Consider the following 14,177-nt stretch of genomic DNA (forward strand, 5'->3'; position numbering starts at 1 on the left):
AAGTGGGTATATTAAATTCATGCATTGTATCAAACACTCTAAAGCTTGAAGCTACCTTCGCCCCTCTCCACTATGTTTTAACTCTAAACCAAAACCAACGTTTTCTCAATTCAAATTATATTTTTAATAATATAATTTAATATAATTATGATAGAGATAGTAGTTAAATTCAATGAGCGAAACCCTTCTTCACATGATTAATACAATCAAATTGCAAGACGTAAATCGTACGAGTAAATCAATTCGTATTATTTAAACTTTGCTTCCTTACTTTTCTTAAACAGTGTTTCAGTACGTAAAGTAATATTTTACGAGCAGTTGTATAAAAAATAATTTCTTGTCATAGTTACCTTGAAATGAAGTATTCTTGCTAGATCAGCAATCAGTTGCGGCATTCCGAAGAATCTGTTCCTACATTCTGGGAACTGAGCAGCGACTCTGAATGTTTTGGTGCAATTCGAGCAGACTTGCACTGCAATATCGTCGGGCTTCGACGAGCGACTCAGCACCGAAACGCATCGCGAGTAGGAGCCCAACAATACCTGCCAACATCACATAGATCACTCTTCAGAGTCAAATGCAAACAACACAACATTGCATTTTGGTCCGATATCATTGACACATTAACGATAAAAAGATTTATATTATGACAACTGATTTCCATAACTCAATATCTCATGAATTGATTATTATTCATCATCATACTGCAGTCAGGCAATTGAGAATTGCACATTCTCTAGGGTCAAATGTTCGCAAAATGGATCACTGGAGACACGTGGATTGATTGATGGAACTTCAGCTAAGCAGAATCATACTCCTTAGCAGGGAATTACGATAGGGTGAGTAAGAGGGTCATTCAATAAGTAACGAGACAAATTACTAATTTTCAAAAACGGCTAAATTGATCCATATGAAACTTTCAGGACATAGCCTAAGTTGGTAACCTTGTGATGACATCTGATTAGTTGTTCTATCATATGTAACAATATTTATTGTTACAATTGTGAGTGATGAGAATTATGCGAATTAGCCTGAGAAGTTAGCCTGTTATGAAAATGGATTTTGCTGTTTCGCTTTTCTGCGGTGTGTTGTGTTGACTCTGTCAGTGTGTGTGTGTGTAGAAGTTGTAGTACTCAGAAAAACTACAATTTTCCTGGAGCAACAACTTAGTTCATGACCCTTGCTTTTCTGCGTTGTGTAGTGTCGACTCTGTAAGTGTGCGCATAGAAGTTGTGGTACTGAGAAGATCAACGATTTTCCTGGAGGAGAAGTCTGGTCCACGACCTTATAAGGCAAGGAATTTATAGCTGTCAAGGAAAAATAGCTGTCACTTGGTGGGAGAATGTATCTTAAATTGTAGTTGTAACGTTCCTTTCTATTGGTGGAAATTTTCTAGAGAATAGTAACTGCCAATCACAGTTAACGTTGGTTAGGTCTATCTAGTATGGACGATCACACAGCTGTCCACGGCAAGACGAGAAAAGCGAAGTGGATTCACTCAGTGTCTGTCCTCTGTCATAAGCAGTACTAAATGTAGTCTGATCAGAACTTTGTGTTAAATCATGGCTCTCATGCCAGCTTTAGGCCTTTTAGTATTTGGCTCTGGAACCTTTTGTTCCAGTAGCATTTTTAGTTTTTTCCGCCTCAGTAGTTGATTTAATTAAGGAGAGAGAGAGAGAGTATCAAATTGTCACCTCACAATGGAGATTTTCCTCCTATAACCGCTACTAAAGGTACGGTACGTCATAGATTTATAATATAATTAAGGAAATGATTATCGATGAAAGCTTTCATCAGAGTGTTAAATTTGTTATGATAGATACATTTGAGTGTAATATGTAGAAATGTAGAGTACCTATTAGAAGAAGGATTGAGAATGATATTTTTGATTTTAAATTATTTTTGAAGAGGAAGCTATTAACCTAAATTTCAATTACTGTTGTTTAAATCCAATTGACTGATGTTTATAGTATATTATTATGAGTTCTATCATATTTCTTAAACATAATCGCAAATTGACTCAGTTAACAATGGCGAGTCCGCTTGAGAATTGCACCGTGGAAGAACAACGTGCTACGGACATTTCCAACACTTGTGTTCACTTTTTCACTTATACACGCCTATTGTCCCGGATTAACGAATAAATTCGAGATTCGCGAGAGGAAGTCCCAACTTTGATTGGTCGTCCACTGCGTTGATTGTCACAAACTTTTGTACGGCCACTTTGAAACTGTTCTACACATTTGTAAACGTTTGAACGATCCAAACAATGGTCTCCGTACACTTTTAACATTATTTTGTGGACTTCACTATCTTTCTCACCTTCTCCTACTAAAAATCTGATCACAGCACGTTGTTCTTCAACGGTTCAATTCTGAAGCGGACGCGCCATTGTTAACTAAGTCAATTGGCGATTATGTTTACGAAAACGATGGAAGAACTGATCAGATGTCATCGCAAGGTTGCCAACTTCATGTCCTGAAAGTTTCATATGGATCAATTAAGCCGTTTTTGAAAATTAGTAATTTATGTCGTTACTTATTGAATGACCCTCGTATATAGTTAAATCGTCATGATTGACTTGTGAAGCGTGCTTCTACGCTTCTAATGTGCGTTTTTCGGTACATTGTCGATTAAATAGTGAGTTATCATTGATAACTCCATGACGCCATGGATTATGTATATTTTGTAGAAGTTAAGATGATAACGAATAAATCCATAATAATGTAATAGTGTGGAAGTGTCACAGCTAGTTATTTCAGTGAAGTACTTATTGAAGTGAAGAAGTGTGATGTTCAAATACATGAATAAATAAGTGGAAAATGGCAGTGACAAGTTAATTCTTCCCAGATAAAAAATGTATTCTGCTTTACAAGGCTTCTTCTGAAACTCATCAAATTTAATAATTGAATTATGGTATGAATAATGAATATTTTACTCTAGAATTCTAGAAGTATAATTATTTTCCCTCAACATTTTGGGAATTGCTATATTATAACGTGTGATCAAATGATTGTAATTGATAGAAATATAGAGAAAATGTTCATGTCATTTTATAAAATTTGAATTGTGAATGCTGAAAATGCAGAAATTCTTTACATGTTGTGGAAAATAATTGTAAACCAATTGAAAATCTAAATGTAATAACTGGTGGAATGTATGGCAGCTTACTGCAAATCCATTTTCCCTGTTTAGTTCCTCAGCGTTGAGAGCAGAGCACCGGACCGTGTGGTAGGTGACTTCGGTGGCAGCAACCAAAAGCGGAGCTGTTTTCGAGAATAGTTGGTCGTCATCCGTTTCCAGCTGAATTGTCTTTATGAGCTGTTTGTAGCCAGCATACTTATACTGCTGTAGATCTGAAAAAATCAACCGATTTTGTACAATACTTATAAAATCTCAATGTGAACTAATAAATTCAGGTTTGTTAAAATGTAATAGTTTAAACCAGTAAGCACTTATATATGAAAATATATATAGAGAGATTCAAGTTATAAAGTCAGTAGTTATGATAGGACAGAGTGGTTGCCAATTATCTTTTTTCACCGCTTTCTATAGTAGATAGCTGTGATTCCAATCATCCCGGTATATCTTACATAATTACTGCGTTGCACATACATACTTTATCACTAATGATATAGAACTTGAATTTTAAAACAATAATTAAATATAATTATGATAGAGATAGTAGTTAAATTCAATGAGCGAAACCCTTCTTCACATGATTAATACAATCAAATTGCAAGACGTAAATCGTAGAGTAAATCAATTCGTATTATTTAAACTTTGCTTCCTTACTTTTCTTAAACAGTGTTTCAGTACGTAAAGTAATATTTTACGAGCAGTTGTATAAAAAATAATTTCTTGTCATAGTTACCTTGAAATGAAGTATTCTTGCTAGATCAGCAATCAGTTGCGGCATTCCGAAGAATCTGTTCCTACATTCTGGGAACTGAGCAGCGACTCTGAATGTTTTGGTGCAATTCGAGCAGACTTGCACTGCAATATCGTCGGGCTTCGACGAGCGACTCAGCACCGAAACGCATCGCGAGTAGGAGCCCAACAATACCTGCCAACATCACATAGATCATTGCATTTTGGTCCGATAATATATCATTGACACATTAACGATAAAAAAATTATATTATGACAACTGATTTCAATATCCCATGAATTGATTATTATTCATCATCATACTGCAGTCAGGCAATTTAGAATTGCACATTCTCTAGGGTCAAATGTTCCCAAAATGGATCACTGGAGACACGTGGATTGATTGATGGAACTTCAGCTAAGTAAGAGGGTCATTCAATAAGTAACGAGACAAATTACTAATTTTCAAAAACGGCTAAATTGATCCATATGAAACTTTCAGGACATAAGTTGGTAACCTTGTGATGACATCTGATTAGTTGTTCTATCATATTTCTTAAACATAATCGCAAATTGACTCAGTTAACAATGGCGAGTCCGCTTGAGAATTGCACCGTGGAAGAACAACGTGCTACGGACATTTCCAACACTTGTGTTCACTTTTTCACTTATACACGCCTATTGTCCCGGATTAACGAATAAATTCGAGATTCGCGAGAGGAAGTCCCAACTTTGATTGGTCGTCCACTGCGTTGATTGTCACAAACTTTTGTACGGCCACTTTGAAACTGTTCTACACATTTGTAAACGTTTGAACGATCCAAACAATGGTCTCCGTACACTTTTAACATTATTTTGTGGACTTCACTATCTTTCTCACCTTCTCCTACTAAAAATCTGATCACAGCACGTTGTTCTTCAACGGTTCAATTCTGAAGCGGACGCGCCATTGTTAACTAAGTCAATTGGCGATTATGTTTACGAAAACGATGGAAGAACTGATCAGATGTCATCGCAAGGTTGCCAACTTCATGTCCTGAAAGTTTCATATGGATCAATTAAGCCGTTTTTGAAAATTAGTAATTTATGTCGTTACTTATTGAATGACCCTCGTATATAGTTAAATCGTCATGATTGACTTGTGAAGCGTGCTTCTACGCTTCTAATGTGCGTTTTTCGGTACATTGTCGATTAAATAGTGAGTTATCATTGATAACTCCATGACGCCATGGATTATGTATATTTTGTAGAAGTTAAGATGATAACGAATAAATCCATAATAAATGTAATAGTGTGGAAGTGTCACAGCTAGTTATTTCAGTGAAGTACTTATTGAAGTGAAGAAGTGTGATGTTCAAATACATGAATAAATAAGTGGAAAATGGCAGTGACAAGTTAATTCTTCCCAGATAAAAAATGTATTCTGCTTTACAAGGCTTCTTCTGAAACTCATCAAATTTAATAATTGAATTATGGTATGAATAATGAATATTTTACTCTAGAATTCTAGAAGTATAATTATTTTCCCTCAACATTTTGGGAATTGCTATATTATAACGTGTGATCAAATGATTGTAATTGATAGAAATATAGAGAAAATGTTCATGTCATTTTATAAAATTTGAATTGTGAATGCTGATAATGCAGAAATTCTTTACATGTTGTGGAAAATAATTGTAAACCAATTGAAAATCTAAATGTAATAACTGGTGGAATGTATGGCAGCTTACTGCAAATCCATTTTCCCTGTTTAGTTCCTCAGCGTTGAGAGCAGAGCACCGGACCGTGTGGTAGGTGACTTCGGTGGCAGCAACCAAAAGCGGAGCTGTTTTCGAGAATAGTTGGTCGTCATCCGTTTCCAGCTGAATTGTCTTTATGAGCTGTTTGTAGCCAGCATACTTATACTGCTGTAGATCTGAAAAAATCAACCGATTTTGTACAATACTTATAAAATCTCAATGTGAACTAATAAATTCAGGTTTGTTAAAATGTAATAGTTTAAACCAGTAAGCACTTATATATGAAAATATATATAGAGAGATTCAAGTTATAAAGTCAGTAGTTATGATAGGACAGAGTGGTTGCCAATTATCTTTTTTCACCGCTTTCTATAGTAGATAGCTGTGATTCCAATCATCCCGGTATATCTTACATAATTACTGCGTTGCACATACATACTTTATCACTAATGATATAGAACTTGAATTTTAAAACAATAATTAAATGAAAAATGCACTAAGTATTATTAGTGTCTCGAGACTCATCGAGTCTGATGATGACCTACACCAGGTCGATAATATCGTCACTAATAATAGTAAGTGCATTTTTCACTTCATACGAGTTTTTAATACTCAAGTTCTTACATAATAATATCAACTGTTTATTCTTGTTAATAATGATCAATCATATCTCAAATGGATTTTGTTCACCAAGAATAATAAATTTTCATAATTGAGATGAAATTTTCTGGTAGTTTATTACATTTAGCAACAGTGCAGAGCTAAAAGGATAGAGCTATCTGCTTTGTCTAATGACAGACAAGGATAGCGAACTAATGTTGATAAGGTGATGACTTCATAACGTGAATCTCACTGTAATTGAGAACTTTTCCATGATAATCGGTCTTGAAACGTGAGAAAAATTTTGATGAAGATGATAGTAGTGGTGATAAAATCTACTAAAAAATACAATATACAGTACATTTATGAAATTACAATACACAATCTATTATAAAATACAATACACAAAGTTTAAATAGAACAGTAATTACCTTCAGAATATCTGCTGAACAGGATGCTCTGTGTTTTAAGAATGAGAACGATATTGTTAGGATCCGGTTTGCTTCCCGAGAAGGAACTGCGACTGCATAGGAACTCGTATGATGCTTTCATCAGCAAAAATTTATCCTGTGAGCAGAAATAATGGCAGATTGACAACAAATACAAACGTTTTTGGAACAAAACATTTCAATGTTTCATTTTTGTGGATGATCTATAAACTTATTCTCTATCATTTATAGTAATAGGATTAATCTATCAACTAATATGATTAATGAAATCAACTACTATCATACTATTCTGTTACAAAAGCAATAACTATTAAATTAAGGGGAAAAAATTAATAACGTCAAGTCATAGTGTACAACTATTGCTATCACGTTCACATAACTATATTCATATTTATTAATCAAATTCACTGAATTTAATTCACTAGTGGAGGCATATCATTCTCAACATCTATTCTGTACTATTTCATTCAGGAGAAATGTTACAATCACTGTATATTTTGCATTTTGTTTCAATCAATATACGAGTGAGTAGAAACAATGCAACTTCAGTAAGTCAAGTTCCTATTGCTTTCAGGAAGTCAAGTAAATACGTATATCTTATTCTAAAATTATCAAAATTTATACCAGCATATTATTATTATATAAAAATTTACAATAAAATCATAAACATGAAAAACTCCTAACACAACTTCAAGAAAGTGGATAGGTTAGATTTCTTGTCTAGGTCTTTATGTAAAAACTAGTTTTTCAACTGTACCATCGTTGTATATATATGAAGTTATAATGTATGTGAAAGCGAGTGGTGTGGACCAAAATTCAAATATAAATGAGTATAATACACAAAACAAAGCAGATTATCATAAAATGACTCAAAATAGTAAGTTATTTCAACAAAAATCAGATTATATTGAAATGAAATTTTATAACAAGTTGCCACAACTCCTTAAAAGTAACGATGATTTAAAGATATTCAAAAAACGTTTGAAAAATATCTAGTTTATAGAGTATTTTATAGTGTACAAGAGTTCCTTTCAAACCAAGACTAGGTTTGATTTACTTAGTGTTGATTATTTAAAATTATTGACCTGACTTAGCTTATACCCCATAACTGGAGTCCTTAGGACGTAATCTTTAAAAAAGATAAAAACTTCCTTCTCCCACACCCATTTCCACTAATCCATAACTGGTGTGCAACGATTTAGCCGACTGTATATCGTATCAGCCTCCAACGAAAACTTGATGCTGTGAAACTTGACGAACTGAATGGCTCGACTAATCAGGGGCGAGGCGTGACTTTTTGGCTCTGTCATCTCCAAGAACAATCCAGTTGAAATTTTGAATGAAAGCTGTACCCCCCTCCCCTACTTAAAATATAATGTTTCTTTTTAGACGATTATTTATCGAGCAAGATGACATTTAGTATAAGTTGTTAAGCTTACTAAAAAATCCTAGAGTTGAAAGTCTAGAACTTGGCTAAATCTCAAGCTCGGAAACTGGCCCTCAATGATTAAAATTAATTAAAAAAACTGAAACGAAATTCTTTATTTTTTTATTGATTCATACAACAAGTAAATCATCAAAAATGATGAGGAGAGAAAAATAAGGTAACCTTGTGCTATTCCTCTCCCAAATTTAGATGCTTCAAAACCAAACATAGAAGAAATAATAATTACAATAATTATCAATATATTAACAAATTGCAAAGAAATTAATTATTGTACGGTTTGCAACAATGGCGCTGAACAGTGGCAGAAAATAGCGATGTCTTTGACCGTTTACTCCACTATCGTTTACGGGGAGAGTGAGAGTGATGATGCAGAAGAGTGGTCGTAACGAATGCTGAATAGCATTGCTGGAATCGCATATTTTTGAATCAGATTGAGCGAATGGAACTGATGATGCAGTAGTCTACTTTGTTTAAACTTGGTGCGCTCACAAAAAACAATTCTCTTTTGGTTTCTCCACTTTTTTGTATTTATTTTAAATTTATTAATATACACATTACATATCAATTTATGTCCAGTCATCGGCGAATCCAGAGATGACCGGACGCCTCGCCTCTACTCGACTTCCCATTTGTTACAGTATCTCAAGAAATCGTCAGAATAGGTACTGAGAACTTGACGAACTGAAACCCTGGCCTCCCGTATATTATTATTATGCTTAGCTTTCTAGAACTCACTCTTCCTCCAGGATTTTTATCGGGATGATACTTCTGGGCGAGCTTGTAGTAGGCTTTCCTGACAACAGATGGATCGTGGTGCTGACCCGGCTCCAGTTCGAGTGCCTCGTAGGCCTCGTCCACCGACATGGCCGGCGGCTTCTTCTCCACTTCGCCCTGCCACGCTTCCAGCGTATCTTTCAGCAGGTTAACCTGACAAATATCACAATCCAGTTAGTCATACAACAGTATTTTCAAACCTAATAGCTAAAGTGAGATTCACGTTAAAAGTCAGTGGAAATGATAGGAACGCATTGTTACCACTTTTCCGTTTCCACCGCCTTCTATATAATCCAGTCAATATTGACGTGAAAAAGGGAATGTGCTTGCAATACCAAATTCAAATAACTATTTCTTCCTTCGAATAACATTTTTCTTCTACATAAAGAATAATTCAAATCAATTACACGGAATTCCTCCACAAAAACCGTCGTGAGCAATATACATTGTAGTTCTGATCTTTTTAATACTGTACATTGTTTGCATACGTAATAGAAGTCCAGAACAATTTTTCTCATGTGAAATTTCTTTGTGCTAAATACAGAGTGCGCCAAAAGCCTCGTATTTTCGGTTGATTATCTAGTTTTTAGCCTCGTTCTCATCTTCAATTATTGTTGGTTCAAAATATTGACATAATGATCTTGTTCTTTTTTCTCTTATTAATTTATACTTATAATCATCAAATTCCTCTTGTTCTTCTTCAATTTTAGTTTAAAAAAATTATTGTAGTTTCTATCTCTCTTTAACTTAGTAAATTTTCTATAATAGATTAGACTTTACTATATTATGTTATACTATTAATATATTAGAATTGTAACTTTTGTTGTGTCAAGAGGGCTATTATGGGAAGTATCTCTTCCTGGTGCCCTCATATTGTAATGTAAATAAATAAATTATTTCTGCCAAATCCAGCCATCAGAAAGAAAAAGCTCTCTCGCCTGTTTTTTAGATAACAGAATTTCGAATAGAATGAAATCACTTGGAGCTGTCTATTTTCAATGAGTCAACTTTTTTTTAAATGAGCAAAAGAAGAAAAATTAATAATTTTGATGAATTTCAGTTTTCAACCAAGAATATCTTCCGAATATCTTTCTACAATTCATTGTATAATTCAAAATCCCTCTGGACTTGATTCTGTGCTCTATAGATTGAGACCACGTAGACTGCTCTATATTCAATTTCCGGATACACCTGACAACAATGCTCCTTTTATTTGAAAATAATGTATCTTGAGCTCAAGAAAATAACATTATCACTGTACAGGACTCTTTCAATGATACTGAAACGTTGGCTGAATCCAGCTTAAGAAAGACTCTATAGATAAATTATTATATACAACCAATCAAGTTTCTCAATTTTCATTAATTAATAAAACTATTATTTGGTACATAATTATGCGATGATTGCAATAGCACTCACCGGATGTTCGATAGGCCAATTGGGAAATTTAGTAGTATCACAGAGATGCCGCAGGTAGAAAATGTTGCAGAAGAATTCATTTTCAAGCTGAGGGTAGCGAACAACTGGAATGCTGCAGTAATTGTACGTCAGCCTGTTGTTGCCACGCAGCTTTGGAGTGAAATCAGCTATGTGATAGGCTATTTTCTCTGCCAAAAATCGTCTGGAAAATAGAAAACAACCAAGTGCTGACATGAAAATTATTACGCTTCTTCAGATGTAAATGCTCATAATTGACACAAGAAAATCGAACAGGAATGATTATTCTGTCTAGCTAGGACTGATCCTTATTATGGTAATAATAGAAACAGCTCTCATCCATTCATTCATGAATTATTTATTTATTTCATATATTTTTCAGCATTGAATAGCTTACAATCTTTGATTATATACAGTCCATGGGTCAACAAAGCCAAAATCTGTTGATAATTGATAACAACCAATTACCAGACGATTTTCAAATAGATTTAGCAATGGCAGAGATCAAGATACTAAAATAGATAGAAGTGAAGATTCATTTTCAGTCTACCTCATTTCAGAGTTCCAAATAGCTTCTGGAGTATCGAACTCTCCAAGGAAGATCTTGGTGAATTGGTTTGGGCCATGATTCTCCAGGTAGTAGATCATAGCCTCTGGAAGAAGTTGACCTAACACACTCCTTTGCATCAACTCTGAAGAATGATCCTGCAATCAAAAACAACATTGGATCCTGGGATTTGTTGCAAGAATTCTACGTGAATATACTAAATAACACTATGAGTGATTGGAAAATGGAATTGAGATATAAGAAAAATTATATGAGATATAACACTATCAGTGATTGAAGATTGAATTGATTGCATTTCTAAGCATAACTAGTAACTCATTTGTTTCCATAGTCTTCTCATACTCCGGAATGGAGGCTTAATACAGGCTTCACTATAAGGTTCTAGTCTAATGGGAAGTGCCTTTACCTGAGATGTACCTCAGGGTTTTAATATACAGGTTTCTAGGCTGCAAATAGGTTACACAACGAAACATAGTAAATCTATATGACTTTTCACTAGCCAGAATGGAACTTTATCAAGACCAGTTTTTCAACGAGCTGCAAAACATAGAATAATGCACCAAAAGGAAAAACATAGATGACAAGTTTCCAGTACGACAAGTACCTACATATGACCAGTCAAGGAGATACTGAAAGGAATGACGTGATGTTTTTATAGCATCAAGTTAGCATAGGAACAAGTTTGTTGCAGGCTGATACACAGTCAGCTACACTGTGCACACTGGTTAGAGATCAGGGAGAAGTTAGATGAAGGTTAGATTTTTGCTTTTAAATGGCAATATTATATTTTTATTCAGAATTATTTGACAGTTTTGAATATATTGATACTGGACTTTCTGAGAACAGGAACTGCACGAACTAAAGTTGCCTACCCAGGCTTGTTCTAGATCTACTATGAAATCCTGATACAGTGAATGTCACCTCCATCATACCTATAACAGCTGCATTTTTTACTTTATCAAATACTAGAAGGTAAACCGTGCTTTGCACTGGGAAAAATTTTGTGTTGTAAAATCCAATCTCCTTATGTCCAGGAAACAACAATTATTTATTTTGTCAAAATTACATGGATAGTATTAATCAAAGTTGAAATGTTTAGCAAAAAAAAAAAAGAGCTTGATTGGTCTCGAACCCGCAACCATTCATTCACGCATGCTGACAATTACACTACGGATTCACTTGGAGAAAGCTCTGTCTGGTGGGCTTTTATTGTTACGTAAACTTTGAATCACAAATAGAATAAATTTGTTTCAATTATTAGATTAGAATGTAATTATTAATAACAATGAAAATAAGCGTAAATCCATCCTCGATAAATTCAGTATCTTAATGTAAAATTAAATCAGTTCAGAGGCTCAGACGTGATGATGCGTCATTCGTGTATTTTCTATCTCTACATGTATAAGCCGATTCTTTCCTTTATAATATTATAGATGAAGCGATTTTGCATTGACATTATTGTTAGATGATGTTTGCATGTGTGAATGAACATACCTCATCAGACAACTTGAAGGCCTGCTTGGTATGTGTCAGCTTGAGGAAGCGAGCGATGGGCAGCAGATTGGAGCCGCGATACATCATGATGAAGTAGAAGACGCCCGTGTCGTAGAGCTTGGACACGAGAGCGTTGTCCTCGGCAATGTGGCACAACAGTGTTGCCACTTTCTCCACGAGCACCGGGTCGAAGGTGAGCAGCAGCTGCACGATGTGCGGCAGGCAGTTCGGGTCAGACAACTCCCGCTTGATGCGAGGCATTGGCCAGATCACCGCTCCGTTCGAGTCTCTGCAACAAACAGTTCAGTTTAGCTTCGTTTTCTCGTCAAAAACACAAAATAATCACGCAATGTTGTTGCACTGTGAGTAATGTTGTGTAGCTATAGTGTGTTGTGAGTGACGGTTATTATTTTCCGCAATGGATGTACACTAAGTAAAGTTGTTAACTACTTGTTGTTATCTTGTAAATTAGTGATGGATATAAACAAAATAAAGTTGCCACTTGCAAAAAGTGATTGACAACATTATTTTTTGTATGTTCATTAATCAAGTAATGCTTGGTTCTATTATAACATATCAGGGATTTAAAGAAATGTATAAGGAATTCAGAGACTACTATGCTCTGAAAAAAAATTTATTCATAAAATTAACATTCAACAATACCAGTGAGTTTGGCTGAATATGGAACTATCAAAAAATAAACTTTTCCTACAGTTACATTCAAAGTGACCATTCCTGCCCTGATTAGAGAATGCAAAGAATCACTTTTCCGCACAAGTGCGCAGAGTGATTACTTTGCGTACTCCAGATTTGCAAAATGGCAACACAAAATACAGTAGTTAGTGGGTTATATGGAGGATTTGTGCGCGAAAACCAAAATTAAGTTGGTAACAATGACTGTGGTTATTTATTAATTTTATTATTAATTGAAATAAATTATTGATTAAGAATTTTCATTTCAATTATGAATTTTCAAATAAATTACGGTTGTTATTAATGACAAAATAACACAGATAAACATTTGATGAATTTCAGGACATTTTACCCATAATTACTCACTTTTCATAATCAATTGTAGCTGTAGGAAATATTCTATGTGAAATACGTGCGCAGAGTTCCTTCGCTGCACTCAAACAATTCAGCACTCGCCTACGGCTCGTGCGTAAACGTTTCTTTCCGAGCAGCAAAATGTCACTTTGTGCACTAGTTGCTCGAATAACTATTCCAGCTTCCTAGTCTAAAATGTATTCACTCGTACTTCTAGAAGCCTGTCTTGCTCTGCTGGGCAGAAACGATGTAATGAGCTAAATTAATGATTTTTAATAATTCAAATAATTTTCAATTAATCAATTTTCCAGCGTTATATATTCGGATAATTACCTCAAAACCTACATCCTAACGAAGAGTTTGGAGAATTGGTGATTTCTAAGAGATGATCGAGTAAATTTTGTGACATTCACTTTGAATTCGTGTCACTAGTGCACTAGCTGCATGCATGTCAGAACGTGTTTTTATGGCTCTTTCCAGATTTAGCTTTTTGGCTCATGTATTATCTGACATTCACTTCGAATAAATACGTATTAAATGTGATCATACCCTTACATTATGATATATAAACTCGTTGAGCCGTTTTGAGTAGGTCCTGTACAGACAAATCCACTAACTTGTGAAACGGGATTAGTTTTAGTTCATCATTTATATTCGTAATTATTATTTTGAAATATAATAGATGAAGAGAAACAGCATTGTTTCTGTCCAATACTATTCCTCACCCACATTGATAAATATAAGTAAACATA

General features: G+C 34.6%; 1 protein-coding gene across 2 annotated transcripts in view; it reads right to left on the minus strand.

The window, feature by feature from the left end:
* Positions 1-14,177, minus strand: part of LOC111063815 (dnaJ homolog subfamily C member 13) — a 71,148-nt gene that overhangs the window by 24,409 nt on the left and 32,562 nt on the right. For both annotated transcript variants that reach the window (XM_039422529.1, XM_039422531.1), the window contains 7 exons: positions 12,379-12,667; positions 10,867-11,021; positions 10,299-10,500; positions 8,841-9,032; positions 6,641-6,776; positions 5,601-5,785; positions 3,875-4,066 (listed from right to left, as the gene is read on the minus strand). In XM_039422529.1, coding sequence (XP_039278463.1) covers positions 3,875-4,066; positions 5,601-5,785; positions 6,641-6,776; positions 8,841-9,032; positions 10,299-10,500; positions 10,867-11,021; positions 12,379-12,667 — 1,351 coding nt within the window. The remainder of the gene's footprint in view (positions 1-3,874; positions 4,067-5,600; positions 5,786-6,640; positions 6,777-8,840; positions 9,033-10,298; positions 10,501-10,866; positions 11,022-12,378; positions 12,668-14,177) is intronic.

This window comes from Nilaparvata lugens, chromosome 2 (assembly GCF_014356525.2).
Source record: "Nilaparvata lugens isolate BPH chromosome 2, ASM1435652v1, whole genome shotgun sequence".
Lineage (NCBI taxonomy): Eukaryota > Metazoa > Arthropoda > Insecta > Hemiptera > Delphacidae > Nilaparvata > Nilaparvata lugens.